This window comes from Leuciscus leuciscus, assembly GCF_965113295.1.
Source record: "Leuciscus leuciscus genome assembly, chromosome: 9".
NCBI lineage: Eukaryota > Metazoa > Chordata > Actinopteri > Cypriniformes > Leuciscidae > Leuciscus > Leuciscus leuciscus.
The window spans coordinates 25,430,918-25,455,437 of record NC_138733.1 but is presented as its reverse complement, the minus strand read 5'-3'; the positions used below and the strand labels follow the sequence as shown (position 1 = coordinate 25,455,437).

The following is a 24,520-nucleotide window of genomic DNA, read 5'->3' as shown; positions in this document are numbered from 1 at the left end:
AGTGCGATTCAAATGTTTATTAAAGGGATAGTTGGACAGAATCGCCAGATGAAACTGACAACAAATGTAACAGCCATCATCTTCGTTGATCAAAACCTTAATTTCTTCCGTGAAAGACAGAACGGCAGAACGACAGTTTCATTCACGTTCATTGAAAGATGGCAAATGATGACAGAACGTGAACAATCACGTCATAATTTGGCTTCAGTTATGAAATCACCTAAAATGTTAACCTGCATATTTTGATCACAAACCCAATAAATTACATGACTAAAAACACGATCTAATCTAATCTGGCTAACGTTATATTAAAACACATATTTAATAGTCAAGAGAGTCATGAATCATGACTATCACCTCCACTAACATGCAGTGTTTTTCACGCTTAATATGCGCACTGACTGATTGAACAAATGTTGTTATGTAGATAACATCCAGCCGTATACCGCTCTGTAACATTAAAATAACGACAAGAAATCAATAGATGTGTGCTATTTAGCTGTAGCGCAGAACACTCTCTCTCTCACGGTTACCAGTTACCACAGCAACCCTTCGGACGCTCCGTGTTTTGAGTTCTGTGCCGAAAGCTCTGGAAATGTCAACGCAATCTGCGCGGACTAGACCGAGCTGCGCCGCTGCTGCTGCTGTGATTGGAAGTTTCTGTAAAGTTCGCCGAAAAGAGATAACGTTACGGTTTTGGATTACCAACATTGACTGGACTGACAAGCACAGGCGGGTTTGTTCGTTTGTTTATCTGATCTTAACACCGCTCGCGTACCGAGGAAGGTCCAGGATGGCTGTCGTGGGCTTTAATGTGGGATTTCAAAACTGCTGTAACGTTATAGCTGTGGTCAAAAGCAGGGGCATCGAGACCGAATCCAATGAATTTTCAGACAGATGCTGTAAGTGGATGCTGATTCTGTGCTTGCTGAATGCACGGTAATATAAAAACCGGCAGAGCTTGCGTTGCATGAATCATCAGTGTATCAGATGAATGTTGACTACTCTACATTTGGTATCCACTCAGGCTGAAAGACTACTAGTCAGACTACTAGTCACTTTAGGATCTAAAGTCTAATTGATAAGCTGTTATTGTTGTCTTAATAAAAATAAATAACAAAATATCAGAACTCATGGTTCCTCAATATCATACCTGTCAATGTCAAACATCTGAAACCTGTATTGTCAATTTGGGCCCCTCAGAATTGAATATGCCATAACGTTTTTCTTTTAGAGCTGTTGTATCATTTAGTTCAAATAACAGGACCATTGGTAGGCTAATGCTGCAAGAAACCAGGTAGGCATCCCTGTTCTCAATCTGATGATTATGAATTGAAAATGATCTAGCGTGATGTAACACCATTAGTCTTTTTTTCACTTGTTCTAGATGATAACCAATCCTGCAAGCACTGTCTCTCATGAGACCTCATGGCAGATTGTTTCAGGATCATGTTACGGTGGCCGAGAGAGCTCAACGCGCTGCAACTGAAGAAAACACATATGCAAATAGAAGAACACCCGCGAATTAAGAAAGCATCTTCAGTTTCACAACACATGTGTGCTCTAAATACTCACAACACAACACAACCCAAATACAGAAATGCGCTGCAAAAGTTCACAACACAACCCAAAACGCGTTGCAAAAGTTCACAACACAACCAAATACAGAAACGCGCCGCAAAAGTTCACAACACAACCAAATACAGAAATGCGCTGCAAATAACACAGACCACAACGGAAATGTTTCCAGGGGACCCTAATAAGTGACGAACCCGGCCGGGACGTGCTTGGCCCTGTCCCAAATGGCGCACTTAGTTCAAATGGAACATTATGTATTATTATGTACAACTGTATACATTATTTAAATAAGCATGATGTATCTACTGTCTAATGCCCAGGTGGCATACACAATATCAAAATATAGAACTGTAAAAGCAGGCTGTGTAGTTGACATGGAGCAAAGAGTATAGAAGCCCAAGAGGCGAAACTCAATAGAACGCTCCATAGCAACAGTTGCCCCCATGACGTGACGGCGCGGCCGCCATTATGGACTGAAAACTGAAGGAAAACGGCGAAAAATAATGGGAGTCAATGGCACTGAACCAACTTAACATAACAAAAACGTACTCGGTTACTAATGTAACCTCGGTTCTCTCTACAGAGGGAACGAGTACTGCGTAATATCTTACGCCATGGGGGAAATCTCTTTTCCGCGAGATACTGAAGCCAAAAATTATCCTTAATTTTGGAATAATGTAAAATGCGTTGCGGCAGCACGCAGACATAGGCGAAACAGCTCGCGCGCCTATTGGCTGCTCTGCGGCAACTGCAGCAGCCTATCGAAAGGCCCCGTCGTGATGTCAGCTCCAATGAGGGCGCGCGCGCCCACTGCGTCACGTCCCGCCGGAACGGGCGTGGCCTTGGGCTATAAATATAGCTCGAGAGGCTGGTATAGCTGGTTTTCATCGCCGGAGCGAACCAAAGCGTGTTGCAGGCACACGTTAGTAACCGAGTACGTTCTCTTACGAGAGGTTCTCTCGTACTGCGTAATATCTTACGCTATGGGGAACACAGTGTAAAACGCTGTGCGTGCTGAGATCCAGTACCAAAGTCCCAAGGGCAGGTGCCCGGGGCCCATTTAGCACATGATCACAATGGGACTCACAGAGAGTCCAGGAAGAGGGGCTAGAATAGCATCATTCCTATAATAAATAGCATCCTATAAGGAGCAATTATATAGATAGTGTTTCACACACAGCCAGGGCGAAACTCGGCCTAGTCTGGTGAATATTATGGGTCTTACACACTGCCCATAGAGCTGCATGATCGATCAGCGAGCGTTGCTCAAGCAGTTTCAGTATTCTGGGCCGAAAACATCGGGGCAGACAATACCGATTTATCAGACCGAAAGCAGCTTAGCCTGTAAAGCGGGAACCTCTAGGACATCGTGGGCTTGGTCTAGTGGGATTGCCTTACAAGATATATATGGCGGCAGGCTGGGCCTCCCGTCTACATTTATAAGGTTTTATAACCTAGACTCTAGGTTATAAAACCTTATAAATGTAGACGGGAGGCCCAGCCTGCCGCCATATATATCTTGTAAGGCAATCCCACTAGACCAAGCCCACGATGAGGCCATGCCTCTTGTGGAGTGCGCTCTAACACCTAACGGGCACTGCAGGCCCTTAGAGGCGTAAGCCAGCGCTATAGCATCGACTATCCATCTGGATAGGCTCTGTTTCGACACGGCTAGTCCCTTAGAACGTCCGTAGAACGAGACAAAGAGCTGCTCTGTCTGTCTGAAGACAGATGAGCGAGACACATAAGCCATTAATGTCCTGACCGGGCAAAGGAGGCCTGGCGTCCTTCTCCTCGTTAGAGACCGGCAGGGCTGACAGGGAAATCACCTGAGACCTGAACGGTGTGTTGAGGGATTTAGGAACGTACCCGTGCCTCGGTTTGAGTATGACTTTCGAGTCATTTGGCCCAAACTCCATACATGTCGCGCTCACTGAGAGCGCTCGCAAGTCCACAACACAAAAAAAGTTCACAACACAACCAAATACAGAAACGCGCCGCAAAAGTTCACAACACAACCAAATAAAGAAATGCGCTGCAAATAACACAGACCACAACGGAAATGTTTCCAGGGGACCCTAATAAGTGACGAACCCGGCCGGGACGTGCTTGGCCCTGTCCCAAATGGCGCACTTAGTTCAAATGGAACATTATGTATTATTATGTACAACTGCATTATTTAAATAAGCATGATGTATCTACTGTCTAATGCCCAGGTGGCATACACAATATCAAAATATAGAACTGTAAAAGCAGGCTGTGTAGTTGACATGGAGCAAAGAGTATAGAAGCCCAAGAGGCGAAACTCAATAGAACGCTCCATAGCAACAGTTGCCCCCATGACGTGACGGCGCGGCCGCCATTATGGAGTGAAAACTGAAGGAAAACAGTCAATGGCACTGAACCAACTTAACATAACAAAAACGTACTCGGTTACTAATGTAACCTCGGTTCTCTCTACAGAGGGAACGAGTACTGCGTAATATCTTACGCTATGGGGGAAATCTCTTTTCCGCGAGATACTGAAGCCAAAAATTATCCTTAATTTTGGAATAATGTAAAATGCGTTGCGGCAGCACGCAGACATAGGCGAAACAGCTCGCGCGCCTATTGGCTGCTCTGCGGCAACTGCAGCAGCCTATCGAAAGGCCCCGTCGTGATGTCAGCTCCAATGAGGGCGCGCGCGCCCGCTGCGTCACGTCCCGCCGGAACGGGCGTGGCCCAATACGCTTCACTGAAGCGAGAGCAAGAAGAAATACTGTCTTGAAAGACAAGTGTTTGATATCCACTGATTGGATTGGCTCGAATGGGGCACCTTTCATGGCCTCCAAGACCGTGGAAAGGTCCCATATGGGAACTGAGGGAGGTCTGGGAGGATTTAGCCTCTTAGCTCCTCTAAGGAAGCGAATGACCAGATCGTTCCTTCCAAGTGACTGGCCAAGCGTTGGTTCAGTAAACGCTGCTATAGCCGCCACGTAAACTTTGAGCGTGGATGGGGTCCTGCCCTTGTCCAGTAGCTCTTGTAGGAAGGAAAGAACCTCCGTCACCCCACAATCTGGGGGTGATATGCCACACGCTGTGCACCAGCCAGAGAACACAGACCATTTCGAGGTATAGAGCCGTCTCGTAGAGGGGGCTCTAGCCTGCGTGATTGTGTTTAGCACTCCCTCCGGGAGGCTAGCGGGTACCCGTTGATGGCCCACACATGTAGGGACCAGAGCTCCGGGTGAGGATGCCAGATCGAGCCCCTGGCTTGAGAGAGGAGGTTCCTCCTCACCGGTATCGGCCATGGGGCAGTGCTTGTCAGCTGCATCAGAACTGGGAACCAGGCCTGGTTCTTCCAGAACGGAGCTACTAGTAGCACTGAGCATCCGTTTTCCCTGATCCGCTCTAATACCTGAGGTAGGAGCGCGACGGGGGGGAAAGCATAGAGCGGGCAGCGGGGCCAGACGTGGGCCAGCGCGTCCATGCTCTTGGAGAAAAACTTCGGACAGTGAGCGTTTTCTTGAGACGCAAACAGGTCTACTTCCGCTCTGCCGAATGTCTCCCACAGCAGCTGGACTGTCTGTGGGTGTAAGGACCATTCTCCTGCTGGAACATTGTTCCTGGACAGTCTGTCTGGTCCCACATTCAGGTGGCCGGGCACGTGCGCTGCTCTCAGCGAACGCAAATTGCGCTGAACCCAGACCAGGAGGCGTTCCGTCAGCCTGTAAAGGTTTCGGGACCTGATACCTCCCTGGCGATTTATATAGGCCACCACTGACATGTTGTCCGAACGGACCAAGACGTGGTGTCCTGCTATCTGGGGACAAAAGCGCCTCAGCGCGTTGTCGACTGCTATCATTTCCAAGCAGTTTATGTGTAGAAGCTTTTCCCGTTCTGACCACTGGCCAAAGAACGGTCTGCCCTCGAACAGCGCTCCCCATCCCGAGGTGGAGGCGTCCGTAGACACCACCTTCACACTCGAGGAAGTCCCCAGGCTTACACCTGACTGGTACCAGTCGATCGCTTTCCAAGGTTTCAGGGCTGATATGCATTTCTGATTGACCTTGAGGCGAAAAAGACAGGAGGTCCACGCTCGGCGCGGCACTCACGCTTTTAACCAGAACTGCAGTGGGCGCATGCGAAGCAGACCCAGCTGGAGTACTGATGATGCTGAGGCCATGAGACCCAGCATCCTTTGAAACTTTCTGAGCGGGACTATAGCGCCGCAGCGGAAGGTTTCCGTCATGCGCTGATTGTCCAGTCTGCGCTGTGGCGATAGCTGAGCTGTCATAGACAGCGAGTCCAGTTCTGTGCCCAGAAAAGGTATTCTCTGACTGGGAGACATTGAACTCTTCGCCCAATTGACTTTGAGACCCAAGTTCTCGAGATGTTCGAGTAACATGGTCCTGTGTTCTATGAGCTCTGAGTGAGTCTGAGCTAGAACCAGCCAATCGTCCAAGTAGTTCAAAACTCGCATTCCCCGAAGTCTCAGGGGAGCGAGGGCTGCATCCATGCACATCGTGAATGTACGGGGTGCTAGGGACAGGCCAAACGGTAGGACTGTGTATTGATATGCCTGGCCCTCGAAGGCGAATCTCAAAAATCGCCTGTGACGTGACGCTATTTGTATTTGAAAATACGCGTCCTTCAGATCTATTCACCTTATTTTCGAACGCGGAAGTAAATATGGGTCCAGTTTCCGTTTTTTGTGCGGCACTTCCGTTTCCTCGCTTCTCTGGGCTAACTAACGATATCGATTGCGAAGGATTATGCAGAGTTGACAGAAAAATGTTACACATGCCTTAGCAGATGAATACAACAAAGAACTAAAGCCCCGCCTCACCCAATTTGGGTACCGGACCTAGTTGAAAACACTCATGCATCTAGCTGGCAGATTGCCAAAGCTTCGCCGGCGCCTTCAGCACCGCCCTAAACACGGTCGAGCCAACGCTGGACTAAGTTAATATATCTATGGAGGTAGGCTATTTTGTCATGTCAAATGTATGAATAATGTCATCAGAATGCAACCAAAGCACATGATAGCAATAAGTAGATGGCTATAAATAATTATAAATCATACAAAATAAATGCCATGATCATGATCATGCCATGATGACTAGATTTTATACAGGGGTTACTATAATGATTTTGTTTCTCCTTGGAGTTTTTATTCAGACTTCGTAGCCCAGACACTTTTCTGGTATCGGGTGGTCTTGTGTTCACGAAATGAAAAGAACAAACATACGGTCGTTTCTTCAAATGGGCTGCGTGGCGTGTCCGTTATTTCGGCTCCCATGTTAACAGGTTATTTGCACACTGCCTGCGTGACGCGTGTCTCAGGGAAAACGCGTGCATGCTAGAAATAGAATCGACGCCTATTATTCACGCGACATGCAAGCGTTTTGGAAGCGTTTCCAGGCAAAATAGAATATGTTTGTATGTCATTTTGATATGAATACATATTAATAAATGACATTTTGATGTTTGAATTTAGGTTTTGACATAAATGCAGATATAAATGTAAAAAAAAAAAAAAATCCATTTTCAAATATTGCACTAGCCTATTTTGCCGTCAATACTGCCGACGTTGTCTTTGCTGCTATATATTTATGTTTAACATTAAGTGCCTTCCACAACTCTCTCCCCATATGTCGAATATATCACCAATGAGGCTTATCATGTCACCTAGCAGCAGCAACGCTGCGTCAGACACGTTTCTGGTGTGCAAAGACATAGAAAACACCACGCAACAGAAACGCCACGCAGCCAGTGTGTCGCCGGTCGTAGGGCGCCTGATTATTAAAATGTTAATGATTTCGATGATTAAAACAGTCCTGCTCCAAGTAAATCTTTCTTTTGTGCCAGTTATTATGACAACCTCTAACTGCACAAACAATCCCGGTCTTCCTCGAAGCCATAACGATGAGTTAGTTGTTACGAACAACGCCCGCCAGTGACCGGAAGTGCCTGACCGGAAGTCTCGCACAAAATACCGTCAACTGGCTGCGTTCGTATTTCCGTTAAAAATAAGGTGAATTGACACAAACCAGTCCCCTTGGCGAATTTGCGAGAGGATTTTCCTGGTTGTGAGCATTTTGAACCGGCGCTTTGCAAGCGCTTTGTTCTGCTGTCTTAGATCTAGAATGGGTCTGAGACCCCCGTCTTTCTTCGGTACCAGAAAATATCTGCTGTACAGACCCCCTTCGCTCTGAGCTTGAGATAAAGGCTCTATGGCCCCTTTGCTCAACAGTTTCGCAATCTCGGTTCGAAGTAGATGTGCTACTTCCTTTTCCACCGTGGTTTCGATTCGCGCCGCGCAACTGCGGGGGCGTCGAGCGAACTGTAGCGAATAGCCTCTTTCTATAATGTTCAGCACCCATTCTGATACCCCGGGGAGCTTTGCCCATGCATTCACACGAATAGCTAGGGGTTGAATGAGATCTGGGCTCTGGCCGTGACATAGTGGCGGCCGTAGAGCTTCGGTATGCTGTAACATAGACGCCGCATCTGCAGCGTTTGAGGCGGGGGGCGCACTGATCTTCGCGAAGCGCCCTCATTGGAGCTGACGTCACGACGGGCCTTTCGATAGGCTGCTGCAGTTGCCGCAGAGCGGCCAATAGGCGCGCGAGCTGTTTCGCCTATGTCTGCGTGCTGCCGCAACGCGTTTTACATTATCCCAAAATTAAGGATAATTTTTGGCTTCAGTATCTCGCGGAAAAGAGATTTCCCCCATAGCGTAAGATATTACGCAGTACGAGAGAACCTCTCGTAAGAGAACTTAACATAACTTAATTTTTTCTGGCTATCATATCTAAATATGAAAACAATTTGAAATACATTAATGAGGTTGACCGACGTTAAATGACAGTAAATTTTACGTCTATGTGTTGGTTATGCATGGCCTAATTACCCTTAGGAAAATAGTATTTTGGGACAAAATATTACTATAGAAGTACTATAAGACTACTATAGAAATACTATAGTGGCTCTAGGATATTATAGAGGTATTACAGAACATAACATACTTCTGTGATGTTCTGTAATAGCCTACCTCTATAATATTTTAAAGCTGCTATAGTATTTCTATAGTAGTCTTATCGTACTTCTATAGTATGTCCCAAATTACTATAGTATTCCTATAAGATTACTATAATATTTTGTCCCAAAATACTATAAGATTCCTATAGTACTTTTTCGTAAGGGTATGTCCCCCACCGAATCGGCTTCATTAGCCTACCACTTACGATTTGCAAAGATACAATTATAAAATTACTGCAAACCTTTAATCTATCAATATTTATGTTCTATTATGCATTTTCCTTGTTATATGAATAACAGAAATTCATGAAATAATATAGGCAGACACACAGTAATAAGATAATTATTCAAATGCTGATTTTGAAATTAGTGAACATCACCATATATATGATTTGGAAAAATAAATAAATAAATAAAATTATAAATGAACATTTCTAAAGACAGTTAATCTTTTACATAGAATATCACAAAAATATTAACAACTTGTTTTTACAACATCTTCAGTGAAAGTGCACACAGTGGACGTTTCAATGGCAAGAACAAAAACAATCTGTGAATGTCCTATTACAGGCGGAAAGGTACAAAAAAAAAGTGCAATCTAGCAAGTGCACACATGAACTGTAAACAGTACTAAAATGGAAGTGGTGCCATAAGATCTTCTATAAGGCTTCTATACTCTTTGCTAACGATTTCAGCAGCTTTCAGTCCATAATGGCGGACGCGCCTCCGTAGCGCCATCTACAGACTGTTACCCATAACACAACAGAGTTTCTCCTCTTGGGCATCTATACTCTTTGATGGAGATAAGTGGTCGGAGCGCAAAAATGTGATTTCTCCTGTCCCAACAACAACCAGACCGTTATTTCCGGCAGGACGATCGAGTCTGTCCCAAAAATACCTCTCAATGTGCCCTCGTAGACTCGCGCCAAGGGCCCTATAGGCCTGCACTACATGACGTCACCAAAGTGTGGACTCTTGAGAAAGTCCACAAGTCCGGAGTGTGCCATTTGGGACAGGGCCCTTATTGCTCGTGAGCATCTCTATGCCCTACTCCCTTCGAAGGGTAGACGGCAGAGCCGGACTTTGGAGGGAGCACGGCACTTGTGTGCCATTATGTAGCCGTTTGGACCACACTTGATGAAGGGAGCAACGAAAGACAACGTAATTTCCTCATTATTTTCACCTGGGATGTTCTCATCTATGGTTCCCATGACAACACAGCCCATCAGCTGAATAGCTGTTCTTAGGACAGAAATATTTATATATATATATTTTTTTTTTACAAAAAAGCTTTTAAAATAGGTGTTAGCTGTGTGTGAGTGTCTCAACTTTAAAACTTTGGACCCTGCATTACCTATAGTTTCTTATGAAACTCTTCTTTATGAAAATTTTAACATAACGTGACAACATTTGTACAATGTAACTGATGTATAGATTAATATCTTTCACTCATGTTCTTTTTCTCTATCTTTTTATTTATTTATTTTAGTTTTCAGCTCGTTGTTCTTTTCTCATTTGTATTCTGATGACATTGAACATATTGTTAATACATTTTGTATATTGTATACAATTTTGTATGTCATAAACATGTCATCTCTGTATGTTTTGTAAAAAAAAAAAAAAAAAAAAAAATTAAAGTAGACTTTTGAGCTGCAAGCACGTCCCAGCCAGGTTCGTCACTTATTGGGGTCCCCTGGAAACATTTCCGTGGTCTGTGCTATTTGCAGCGCTTTTCTGTAATTGGTTGAGATGTGAACTTTTGCAGCGTGTTTCTATATTTGGGTTGTGTTGTGAGTATTTGGAGCACACGTGTGTTGTGAAACTGATGAAGATGTTTACTTAATTTGCGGGTGTCATGTGTTTTCTGCAGTTGAGCTCTCTCGGCCACCGTATGTTGTGCAATCAGAGAAGGCTAGTTTACCATATGAACTGGTCTGGTACCACTAAATGATGGGAAGGTTAGAGTCAAGGTAAAGTCACAGCTATTGCTGACCAAAATGAAAGACATCGCAGAGGCAAATCTGCAGAAGTCATCTCTATAAATATATGGTTTTGAATAACCATACATTTGTATAAATGTATAAAATATATATATTTTTTTATATTTAATAGATACCAGAGGCATGTACCAGAAATAGAGGTTTTAGTTCATTAGAAATTCTCCCACATGATAATATATTATAGTAATTTATAGGCTTGTCATCATGATAAATTAAAGAAAAGGCCTTGCTTCGCTTTCATACAGCAGGACATTTTAACCAGGCCTTTTTTAATTTGTATGTAAATCACTAATGTGCAAGCCACCAATCCAATGGTTTGTTTGTTTGTGTTATTTCTTTGGCCATACAAATTATTTCGCATGATCCCTCATTCTTCACTGATTCAGAAAGGAGGTCGGTTCTGGATGCTGCCAAGATTTCGGGCTTGAACTGCCTAAAGCTAATGGATGACAACACTGCAGGTATCCTTTGAATTAATGAAACTCACTACAACTGCCTTTGCCTCGTCTAAATGTCCACAGTATCATTTATCATTCCAGTGGCTTTAAACTACGGCATATAAGGAAGATCTTCCAGGCTGCGATGAAAATCCAAAGATTGTGGCGTTTGTGGACATGGGCCACTCATTCCTCCAGGTCTCTGTGCATTCAACAAAGGCAAACTTAAGGTGAGTCTCAGTCAAAGTAAGACGCCTGTGTAGATTCCCAACTTTGCATTTTCACGCTCATCAGTGCATGCTCTGCTTTGCAGGTGCTGTCTACCGCCTTTGATCCTTATTTGGGAGGGAAAGACTTTGATCAGAGGCTGGTGGAATATTTCTGTGCTGGATTTAAGTCCAGGTACAAGATGGATGTAAAGTCCAAGGCTCAAGCTTTGTTGCGACCGACACAAAAGTGCCAGAAACTCAAGAAACCGATGAGCAGCAACTCTACGGACATTTCCCTCAACATCAAGTGCTTTATGGATGATAAAGACGTAGCCTATGTGGGAAAATGAACAGGTACGTGACTGTTTAGTATAACTTAGAGCACATAACTGTTTTGGGGTGCACAGTATATCTGTTCCATTTAGTTTATTGTCCAAAATTAGAGATTTTTTTTTTTTTTTTATTGTTATTGGTCGATAATTGATGTTTAATTGTATATGCTCAGTTTCCTAAATTTTCACATTTACATTTCCTCACTCCTCCTACACTAATAATTTATTAACACTTTATATGTAGTCTTTATCAAAGTTCAGAATGAACATTCATTTTTTCATACTAAAATTGTGATGCTTAAATTCACTTGGAGCATATTGATTTTTGTTGTTGTTGAGTTTTTAGTGTTTTATTTGTAATTTATTTAATATAGTGTAGAATTTTAATATCAGCTATTTATTGGTTATAACATGGACATATTTATCAGCTTATCTGTATCAGAATGAACTTTTAAATGTAATCTTTATCAGATTTCAAAATAAATATCCATTTTTTTGTACTGTACATTATGATGTTGTGATGCTTAAATTTACTTTTAGCATTTAGAATGATTAACTTTATTTTTACTTATTTAAACAAAATAGTATAGAATCTTAATATCGGCTGTTCATCAGTTATCAGGCATAATATACAAATCATAAAATATTGATCTGCATATTGGTACCTTTACTTTGAAAGTACATTCATAATGATTCTATTATTTAATAAATAATCAAATACTTATTGCATAAGATTCATGTTATATTGGGAGCAGTCTTATCTGCTTAAATGACACAGGCTTGTATTCTAATAGTAGGCAATTTGATGCAAGTTTTAAGTGACTGTATGGTTTCCCCTACCCCCTAATTCTGTAATTTAAGAGTCCCTCGCTGGTGTTTTGTAACATGCTTAAATTCACATCTTAATCTGTTTACACAAGTCATATTTAATTGTCCTTATTTGCTACTAAATGCATGTCTACAAAGCACCAATAATGTTATTGCAGAACTGCAATTGGGCTTCAATGGAGAAGCCAAGAGAAGTAAATGCCTTCCTCTTCCACACAGGGCCAAATTTGAGGAGTTGTGTGCTGATTTGATCGAGAGAATGGTGGTTCCTTTGATGGCGGCTCTAGAACAGGCTCAAGTGCGGCTTCAGGACATCAGTTCTGTGGAGATTGTAGGAGGAGCCACACAGATCCCTGCTGTAAAGGCCCAGATCAGTAAGTTCTTCAAGAGGGATGTGAGCATTACATTAAATGCAGATGAAGCAGTGGCCAGAGGCTGTGCATTACACGTAAGTGGGTTTTATAATACGTAACAGATAGCATAATGTGGTTCATCTAAAGCTGAAGCACATCATATTATGTTAAAATGCTATCTCCTTGCCTAGTTGAATATGCAGAGACAACTACAAGTTTTTTATAATTTGATGCTAGTAGCGCAGAGATTATACACTTCAGCTTTAAGAACCAGAAATTCTTAAAAAGTAGATGAATAGGAATCCTAAAATGGAATCAGTTTAGAAAAACAGCCAGAGTGTTGTACATTACTATTTATAATGTTGGCGTCAGTAAGATTTCGGCCGTTTTTTCTTCTTCTTTTTTTCTCTTATTCTCACTAAATATGAATTTATTTGGATCACAATTTACTATAAAAAATAGTTTTGTTTTAATACTGTAAATTACTATTTTAATTTATTCCTGTGATGGCAAAGCTGAATTTGCAGCCTCATTCAGTGACATGATCCTTCAGAAATCATTGTAATATTGAAATATTTCTTAATCTTATAAAAAAAAAATTTAAAAAAAATTTGTGGCTTTTTGTATGTTAACCGTGATTTATTTTTTTAGGATTGTTTGGTGAAAAGAAAGTTCAAAACAACAGCATTTATTTCAAATAAGAAGATTTTGTAAAAAATAAATATTTCTTTAATAACAAATCTTACTGACCCTAAACTTTTGAACGGTAGTGTGTTTTGAGGCATGTTGCACAATATATTTCATACAGAATTTGAAATGAGTATGAATCTATACAAAAATAATGATACTGATGGAATGAAAAGTTAAAGTGTTGTATAATGATTTTTCCAGAGTGCGCCATGTTCTCTCCTGCATTCAGAGTGTGCGAGTTCTCCATCACAGATGTAATCCCATTCCCTGTTTCTCTTTCCTGGACAAGTGAATCAGATGAAGGCAAATCGTAAGCCTCTCAGTTAACTACCTCACTTATCAGAACCAAGCATATTGTTTTCATAAGCTGTACTGTGCATCTCACATACTAACCTTGCGTTATTTGTCCTTACCTTCCAGCTGTCATGAGATATTTGGCAGGAATCATCCTTGTCCATCAACCAAAATGATTAAGTTTTACAGAAACAATCCTTTGATTCTGCAAGCTTTTCCGCCCTCTCCTGAGGCGAAGATTGGTGAGAATCAAAAGGTTTGCCCTTCAGGTCATAATAGTGTTTATATTGCAGCATACAGATGAAACTGAAATCATATTTTGAAAGTGAATTAATGCTATGCATGTGTGCAGTGCTTCCACAGGTGAATATAAAGTGCAGAACATTCAACCTCAGGAGAATGGAGAAAAGGCAAAAGTAAAAGTTCAAGTAAACACCAGTGGTATAGTCAGTGTGAGCTCAGCTACTATGGTCCTGAGGATCAGCTCAGACAAATCTTAAACCACAGAAATAGATGAGATTTGCGGTCATGGTGGCTCTGATGATATTGAAATAGAGGTGGGTACCACATTGGGCTTGTGTTCCACAGCAAAAGCTAAATTTATTTGCCATTTCATTCTTGTCATCTTTTTGTTATAGATATTTTTTACTTTCTCAGATGTTATTCAATAATTGAAGTGATAGTTTACCCTACATTTATTCAGCCTGGTGTTGTTTTTCACCAAACCCTATCGTATACCTCAGAACATTTGAAATATACGACATTAGAGCAACAGCAGGGTGAATAAATGACTACTTAATTTTCATATTAGAGTAAACGTTCCCTTTAACAAGAGGATGTTGTATAATATAGTCATTCGATTTTTTTTTATGTAAAATTGATGTACAAGCTAATGTCAAGAAAAACAGTCAATAGTGCTTAGTTTTACACACATTCATACCGAATTTGAAAATATATATATATTTTTTCTATATTAATAATTACTGCTAAATAAGCACTGTCACGGAGTCACTCACACCATCCACTCAGAAATCAGCACCAGATCCGCCCACTCGTTCATCATCACCGGAATTCTAATCACCTGCACCAGTTCACCCTCATCAGCCTCACTATATCAAGCCTACACTCCGTTCACTTCACTGTCTGGTCTTGTCACACAGACTCTTCCTGCTCGCACCAGAGAGTACAAGCATTCATCTTCATCCTTTGGATCCTCATTACCTCCCTGTGTCTTCGTTCCTTGATCTACATCATCAACCTCACTTCCTTCATCTTCATTTGCATTACAGTCGGCTAAGTGCTACGTGTCGTCTAGTAATACCATCCTTCACCTGTTGTGTTTTGCTCCCGCTCTGCCAATAAACTGTTTATTTTACATCCACCGTCTGTTCCCTTGTGTCGTGACTCGTGACACACTATAACAAGCACTCAACAGCTCCAAATTCAATGTATTGTTGCAGACCATGTTTTTGTTATACTTTTCTTTCTCAGATGTTATTCAATTATAAACAAGAGGATGTTATAAAATGTATTCTATTGATGGTTTTTCTTTTTTGTAAAAATGGTTGTACATGTCAAGACAAAGTCACTAGAGCTTAGTTTTAAACACAATCATACCTAATTTTTAAAATATAAAGACTGCTATAAAAGTACTAGAGTGAATTTTGAGCTGTCGTGTCTGTCCATAACAATATTTGAAGGCACCTCCTCACTTACAACTTTCTATCTGATTAAATATTTTAGAACTTGGCATAACTAGAAAGATGTATGTTTTTTTTTATATATATTTTTTTTTTTTATAAAAGTAACCAAATAATAATAAATATATAGATTTTTAGTTGTTTTAGCTTGTCATGCTTGTTTTGCCATTTTAAAGACCCCCTGTGGTGAAAATCAAGTTTTTAAATTTTGTTTATATGTCTATGTGGTGTTTTTAATATGGTTATTAAAGGTACACTGTGTAGAAATGTCTCCCATCTAGCGGTGAAATTGTATTTTGCATCAAAACGAATAGTGCTCTCTAGCGCCTCGCTTTTTCAAATGCGTGTTGCAACTACAGTAGCCATTATGTACCAAGAAGCTATGACAACATGTCTTCCAATAGCACTTCGAGTTTTCTTTCGGGTGATGAGGTTTGTTATTTCAAACAAACTGCAACTTGACACACAGCGAACAAACGAATGTTACAGTATGAATCGCATGCATGAAATGCAACCCTTATTACATCAAACACAGCCTATGCTGTTATTCATCAAAGAGCCTGTTTAGCTTTTAACTATACATGTTCTACTGTTATGCGGCCTATATAATAAAGTACACAACCAATCAATGAAAAAAAAGTAATTTAGACCGTAACATTGACTTACCTGTCGAGAAGAAAGCAGGCAACTTCAGCGTCCCTTTCTAAGTCTTTCTCCTTCATTAGATCTTTCCACCTGGAAAAAGCTATCCCGACATTAACCCTCGTTTTTTTAAATCGCCGGTCACGTTTCCTTTTACGCCTCTCACTGATCTCCTTGTCCTTTTCAGCTGGTTTCAGTCACGTGACGCTGGCTCTGAACGAAAACGCGTTGAGGTAGCCTAGTGCTTTCTGTCCCTCTCTGCTGCTATTATAGTTTTTCAAGATGGCGGAATGAAATGGAATCCTCCATGGACTTGCCCGCCCCATGTAAATAAAGATAAGAAATTCTTCGCTTACGAGGATGAGTCAGATCATAGGCAGTGGTAATTTTACACCAATGAGTACATATGAATAAAGACATTGATTTTAGCTGATAAAATACTTTAAAAAACTACACAGTGCACCTTTAAGACAAACCATGTGCAAATTCATAAGTCAACACCATTGCTGAGTAATTTCTCCTTAAAACTGCAAAAAAAAAAAAAAAAAAAAAGACAGTCTCAAAAATGCAGTTTGAAATCGACGATGTTTCTTACGTCACAAACTACCTTGTAACCAATCATGTGGCTTTAGCATATCTTTAACTAGGCAGCAGGGGGGACTCAAGAGAAGCCAGGTTATCCCGGTATATTTTTCTGTTGATATGAAAATCGTGTGCATTTAGCAATGTAGCAGATGAATGATGTATATGGTGTTATGATGAACTATATGCCTTTCTCCACTGACGTTCTGAGTTGTTCAAAGCATTTCTAAGGATGCTGATTTTTAGAAGGCAGACTGAGATGGCGAACAGGAACATGGTTTGTGTAAAATTAGCAACATATTAGCTGTTTGATAATGTAGTCAAGCAAAAGACTAATCATATTAGTTTCCGTTATGTGTCCGACGTTGTAGAAAGCGATACATAAAACACATTTAACCATTCTGATGCATTGACTTATATAGACGACCCTGTATGAGTGAGTGGAAGCGGGGCTCATTTGCATATTCATGGATCTGTGTATACTTAAGGAAGCAAGGGTGTAGAGTTACATTCAAGCTATTTTAAGGCAGGTATGTTTCTTTTTCACAATAATTTTTTTCACAAAAAATATTTAAATATGTAATTTTGGTGATGAGTTTTAAGGGATACAATTGATTGATTTAAATCATTTTAAGCCACCTTGAGGCCCCTTTGGAAGTTTGTTGAGGCCCCCTGGTTGAGTTAACACTTGTATGGTGTTTGTGTCTGTAGGACACATTTTCATTTTTTATCAAAAGAAAAATTATACGATTAATTATTTTTTCAACCTCAGACTCATTGGCCTTGGCTCATTTTCTGTGAAGAACATAGGCTATGTCAGAACACATTTTCAATGACCACACACTGTACACCCCCCCCTACACATTTATTTTATATTACAGGATGTTCGGGTCCACTGGACCCGGGCTAATAAAAGTGTGGAAATTGTAGGTCCTGTTTACCTTTACTCTGTCCTCCTCCTGTCAGGGCTTGCTGTTATTGTGTGTGTGTGTGTGTGTGTTCTTGTATACATCTGTGTCCTCATAAACCAAACGGCTTAAAAAACATACTAAATGGTGTTTTTTTCTGTGATTGGTAGGTTTTAGGGGTAGGGTTAGTGTAGGGGGATAGATTATACAGTTTGTACATTAGTAAAACCATTACGCCTATAGAGAGTCCCCGTAAACCACATAACCAAGTGAGTGTGTGTGTGTGTGTGCGCGTGCATGAGTGTGCATTTGTGTGCATGCGTGAGTGTGTACGTGCATGTGAGAGAGAGATTGTGTGTAAGTGTGAGAGAGTGTGAGTCCAAAAGTGAGTTTTGTTTCTGCCCCTGTTCCCGCACAAGGTTGCAATTCTGAAATGTGATCTAACAAAGCTAAAGAGGAAATATTAACCATAAATGCTGTTTATATTGCTTGTAATTGGGATGAAGTAAACATCTGTTGAGTATTTTAACATAAATTGTTTGATTATGTTGAATTAAAAACCCCAAAATGCAGCGGGTCCACCAGTCCCACAAACACTGGCTGAATAACAAAAATATGAATACCACACAAGGGTTAAAGGCAAGACCCTAATATATGTAGAAAACCATGAAAGTCTCTTCAAGGAATGTAACCACGTACTTTGATTTACTTAGAAATATATTAAAAACCACCATTCTAAAATCCCATTAGAAATTCCAGAGGGAACCCAAGCAAATGAGCCTTCCAGGATGGTCTACAAATTGACATCATGACTGAACAGCTCAAGCTTTTAGTGATGAAATACATACACACACACAGTGGTGGGAATATATTTATATATATTTTTTAATTTACAGTAGCTTAGCTAACATATGTGGTTCTCATAGTTATGATTTATATGATCAATAACATTGACTGATTGGGTTTCTATGAGGGTGACAGTGAGAGATTGGCTCCTTGTTGTGTGATGCAGTAACATTGTTGTATAGAAATGTAACTATCAAATGTAACCCTGGTACTGTGATTTCTATAGGACAAGATACTTGAGCCAAATATTCAGCTCTTGGTAGACAAAGAAAACATGCCAATAGCCCAGTTTCCCCCCATGGAAAAGCAGAATCAAAGAGATGCACTGAGCATAAGTGAGCTGCATCTCTCACTTAATGCTTGGCCAGTACATTTAGCTTTAGACTGTATGTGCATATGAAATGGACATGTTGATGTGTATCTAGTTTATATAAAAAATCGTTATTCACAGCATGTCTTGTTACATATCTTAATATGGACATTTTCTGTCAGTTTGAATGACTGCCACACCATTATGCAAATAGACATTGTCTGTTATTTACAGTTGAATGGAGAAGTAAACAATCACCCCCCAGATGCTAAAAAAGCCAAGATGAAGGTCAAGCATGTTGTTCTGCCTATTGAGGAGACGTTTACCCAACTGTTGCCAAAGGATCGCCTACATAGAGCAGGAGGTACTGTTGACTAAATGTTTGTTTAATGCCACATGTATACATCAGTGACTAAAGTGGAAAAAAAAAACTGGTAAGTGAAAAAAATAAAATAACTTATTATGTATTTCTCACCAAGGCTGCATTTATTTGATCAAATATAATCGATGTTGAAAACAGCTGTGCTGCTTAATATTTTTGTAGAAACTGATACGTTTTTTCAGGATTCTTTGAACAAAGTTTGAAAAAGTGTTTATTTGAAAACAAAATATTTTGTAACATTATAAATGTATTTACTGTCACTTTGAATTAATGTAATAAGTGTTAATTTATATATATATATATATATATATATATATATATATTTTTTTTAATCTTACTGACCCCATATTTTGGAAAGTTAGTATAGTTCATGTGATATTTGATATTTGAAAAGAGGATCACACTAAGCCATTTTGAAATTCATTTTAATTAAAAATGTCAGTCTAAATGTAATGCCAATAATAAAATGCATAGTTATATAAGCCATATTCAATTGTTTTTAGCCCCCCCTGTACATGTAATAGTTTTTAAGTGATGAAAGCAAAACACATATAATTCTCTTTTTTGTATGAGATTGTTTCACTAAAGCTCAAAAGATGATTCAAAAGCTGTGATAGATATTTTGTTAGCCTAAGAAGTGTAATTTTGGTATCTTGACAATGTATGAAGCCATAAACATAAATAAAGACATTCTGGTAGATTTTTGAGTATCAAAGCTATTCAAAAATCCATCAGTCATTCTCACCATCTGGCGCTCTCTTAAATTCCTCTTCTTTTTTTCTGACAGAGCGAAATGATACAGCAAGACTGCCAGTATAAAGAGCGTAACAATGCTAAAAACGCAGTTGAGGAGAATGTCTATTACTACCGCCACAACCTGAAGGGCCCCTTTCAGACGCTTCTGAACGCTCAAGTAATGTATCTTCCGTGCAGCTTTTCCCAGATAACACGCCATTACCTGTAGAGTGACATGTAATCTATTTAGCTCACAGGAACTGTTATCAACAGATTGTGATTTATTCATAGCGCCCGTTTAATGTTTTCATGTTTCAGAAGCCTGTTCCTGATTGCTGAATCTCTAAAGGCCATTTTCAGCTCATGCATAAATGAAACAAACTCTCATTCAAATTAGTTTGTAGTTCATATGAGCTCTTTGGTGAAATGCAGTTGAATGGACCACAAATGTAAAATACTGCTAAACAAGCGCTGGTTTTTGCTTTTCTCTAGGACCATCAGACATTCTGTGAGCTTTTGAATGGCACAGAGAACTGGCTGTATGATGAGGGAGCAGACCAAGATAAGCAGATGTACATTAACAAGCTGGCAGAAATACATGAGTCGTTTGTCCTTTTTGATGAACAAACACATTTGATCATAGGTTAGCCTTTGTGCGCCATGACAAATTGATTTTGTGTTCTCTCAGAGATAGCCGGACTTGTACACTGCAATAGGTTTAACATTACATTCTGCTTGATATGCGACCACAGTTTTGTGGTTTAATTGACTTGCGCTGTCTTGACAGCTCGCAGCGTTTGCGATGGCACGTGCTTCGCTTAAAGGCAGGGCGAGTCATTTGTGTAGCTTTCAAAACCCTTCTGATGCACTTTAGGAAGAGCACTAATTGGATGCTGTGTACTGCAAACCAAACAAAAGCATTCATGCTTGCAAACAGTGATGTATTAAAGCCTTTTGTTTTATTCAACAGAAACTGGGTTTGCCTGTGCAAAACAGATACCAGGAGTCCATAAGGAGACCCAAAATGTTTGAAGAACTGTCAGACAAAATACAGAGTTATATGACTATTGTGGAGGAATAAAAGCATGGAGTAAGTTTTCGCTCTCATTTACTTTGTCATATCTTACATCTTATTTAAAACAATCATGCTCTGCAAGGAACATTATAGCATCGGGAGGCATTATGCTAATTCGTTTTTTTTACATTATAGTGGATCCCATGCAGTTATGTAGTCAGATTTCAGTCATCAGTGACATCACTTACTATAAATAGTGTCTGCTTTTACATTTATTCATTTAGCAGATGCTTTTATCCAAAGCACCTTACAAATGAGGGATGCAACAACACCGCACTTCATCCTAAGGAGACTAATATCAGAAATGCTGCAATACTTTTAAGTTTCTAAACTGACTAGAAAATTACGAGCCAGTGCAACACTAGAGTTTGTAAGTACAGCAAGGCATCAATGGTTGTCTTATAGTTAACACAATATTATAATAAATTCAATAATGTGTCAATAACTAGGGATGCATGATATTTATTTATTTATCATTTAATGCCATATCAGCATGAAAAGCTTTTTCATGGCAAACTCGAAAGTAATACAATTTAAAATAATCATAATAATATTTCAATTAACTGTATACAACCATTCTAAATTATTTAATAATATTATCGCTACAAAAAAATAAAAATAATACTGATGATAATAATAATAACAACAACAGGTATATGAAAAATTTCAATTTGATATTCAATCAAAATTCTAATATTTTCCTAGAGAAACCTTTTTAAAAATGTCAATTAATGTATATAGCCTACTACACAATATATTGTTGTCATATCGGTTACCAGCCAATTTTAGAGGGTTTTTAAATCATATTGAATTAACTGTATATACTTATTTCCTCTATTTTTGTCATCATCTAATGCACACAGTAAATATTTAAAGAGATATTTTGAAACACTGTTAAATGTAATCTTTACAAATCTCAAAATGTATATCCATTTTTCTTACTGTATATTATGTTGTGATGCCTAAATTTACTTGTAGCATTTAAAACTACTGATTTTAGTTATTAATGTTTTAATTAATTTAGACAAATATATAGAATTTTATTATCTTAATTTTAAAATCATTACATCCCTATCAAAAACCGCACTTTTAAAGGTGCAGTAAGCGATTTCTGGGAAACACTGTTGAAAGTGGACCGAATGCCACAACACACTTATAGCCAATCAGCAGTAGGGGGCGTAAACACTCATGATGGGGGAGGAGACAGAGTGAGCAAGAGGAAAGAAGAAAGAATGAAGAAAGAGAGATGGCTGAGAGGCATTACAAAAGAGAAAAGGTCAAAGGAATATCTATGTAAAAAGGGGGGGTTATGATCAGGTAAGAGCTTTAGGACCCGCGTTGATATTAGAAAAGCTTTCCAGTGCTGGAGAGACCTAAGTGGGAAAGCCTGAAAACGGATGCTGAGGCTGCGTTGTTTCTGCTGCATACGTGAGTAACATGTTTCACATAACCAAGATATGCTGTTGTTGTAATGTTAGCTATAGTAAAAACGCAGTTTTGAGTGTCATTTTTTGTCTTTATTTTTCGTGAAGCATTATTTTGCTTCCCTTTATCAATGATAAAGGGACATGCACTCTTGCATTGCGTGTCTGTCCATTTGGGGGTGGAGCAATGGGGGGGGGGGGGGTCGTGTCTGTTTGGATTGATTTCAAATATCAACAGTGCTTCTCAGAAATCGCTTACTGCACCTTTAACCCATGCACCTTAAAATATAAGGTAGTTTTAAAACCAGTTTAACAAGTTTTGCATCAGGATGTTAATTTGCACGCAAATCCTTAAAAAGTCTTAAATTGGATTTTTTTTTATTTAAGGCCATAGAAAGTCTTAAAAAGTCTTAAATTAGATTTTTTTTTATTTAAGGCCATAGAAAGTCTTAAAAAGTCTTATTTTTACAAGACATACTTACATTTTAGATGACACTTTGGCTTAGATGTATCTAAATACTTTACCAAATTAAAATTATATATAGCGTTATATGATTTTCATTATTTATTATTTGTGGATTTGCTTGTTCATGTGACAATTCGCGGAATTTACGACATAAATGACTTACTTATTAAGACAGTGACTTGCCTCCACCTACTGGCGGTTTTAAATATTGAATAATAAAAAATAAAAAATCTCAAAGCATGTAATTTATGTAATTGAAAATGTATTGTAAATATATTAATGCCACTTCTGATGCCGCTTATGTGTTACCTCTGCACTGCAAAGATGGATTTTGCTCATAATGATTTAATTTAATTGGTAACAGCCCTATACTGTGTTATTACTGTAATTGAATTGAATAGAATTTGACATAAAAAAAAATATGCATACATCTAATAAGTTTAGATGCCCTTATATAGGTAAAATGCCCCTGGAAATTTATTTAAGGTGGAAAATATAAAATAAAAAAGTCAATTTCTGTGACTGCTATGAACTGACCACCGCATAGAATATGAATAATATGAATGGCTTTATAAGTCATCTAATTATTGTTATCAATAAATAACACACCTCTAACCCCTTTTTGCACACCTCTAATGTACAGTATTCATTTTTATTTCTTCAGGTCTTAAAAAGGTATTAAAAAGCCTAACATTTGACTTTAAAAAATGTGCAGAAACCCTGTGCATTTATTATATAATTGCACACTTTTGTCTCCCAGAGTGACAGTTACTGTCATATTGATGCCATAGGCATGGACAAGGTCAGAGTGTATGTTGAAGATACTCAAGTGTGGATGACAAACATACAGGATTCTCAGAATAAACACACATCTGATCATGATCCTGCCATACACAGCACTCAGATCCAGGCGAAATTACAGGTGAGGAAATACTAAAAGCATCATGAAAGCATTTAATTGGGGAGACAGATCTAAGAATAACCTTATATGTAACAAGTATTGATTACTATGTCCGAACACCCACACAGGGGTGGTGTTAGATGTTTTTTATCTGTCATCCTTCAACATTCAAAAGGTTTTTTTAAATAGTCTTTTACTGAAGCGTTTCATCAGGAATTTCTCACTTTAGTTTTACTTTTACGTTTATTATTTCTTTTTTAATAAATATTTTATTAGAAAACAGGACTTCAAAAGTCATAGTGAGCATGTTATTAAATTAGTGAGAATGTTATTAAACCTAATTTATGATTAATTCAATTATATTTGCATTTGTTTGCGATAGTGTTTAACATTTCTTTTTTATAATTCTCCAGGCACTCAACAACAAACCCAAGCCATGGGTTGACTCTCCAATGGACGACAACATTCAACCAGAGTGGCCACACAACAAGTCCAGAAGATGTGACGATGGAATACACTGATTTTGTTCAAAATGAAGCAAAAGACAACCATGTCAATATTTAGCAGCTTATAATATTGGAAATTCAATTTAGCTGGATTGCATGTAATATAGTGGTTGTTGGTCATTCAGTCATGCAAACAGAGGTAAATGAAGCTTTTTTGTTTCTTATATTTGATGTTAAGAGGCACTTTTGAACCTTGTTTCTTATTTTGATATGATAGTCATATGATAACTTTTAGTTAATCTTCATGTAGCATCTCTAGTAAGCTCCCACTGTTTCTCTCCACAGTTTGTCTGGTTTCA

The 24,520-nt window shown here is 39.2% G+C and overlaps 1 protein-coding gene across 1 annotated transcript; it reads left to right on the top strand.

The window, feature by feature from the left end:
• The first annotated feature begins 44 nt into the window (after nt 1-44).
• hsph1 (heat shock 105/110 protein 1) lies at nt 45-24,503 on the top strand. Its single transcript, XM_082180400.1, is given in 27 exon segments — nt 45-906; nt 1,235-1,277; nt 1,280-1,297; nt 1,388-1,487; nt 10,472-10,533; nt 10,536-10,630; nt 10,902-11,062; nt 11,141-11,156; nt 11,158-11,237; nt 11,240-11,268; nt 11,352-11,585; nt 11,588-11,601; nt 12,627-12,855; nt 13,654-13,760; nt 13,871-13,986; nt 14,108-14,241; nt 14,245-14,301; nt 18,649-18,753; nt 18,967-19,076; nt 19,078-19,096; nt 19,902-20,027; nt 20,342-20,449; nt 20,820-20,927; nt 20,931-20,939; nt 23,575-23,736; nt 24,129-24,205; nt 24,207-24,503. Coding segments are annotated over 27 exon segments (2,703 nt in total). The 5' UTR covers nt 45-595; the 3' UTR covers nt 24,280-24,503.
• The last annotated feature ends 17 nt before the right edge of the window (nt 24,504-24,520 follow it).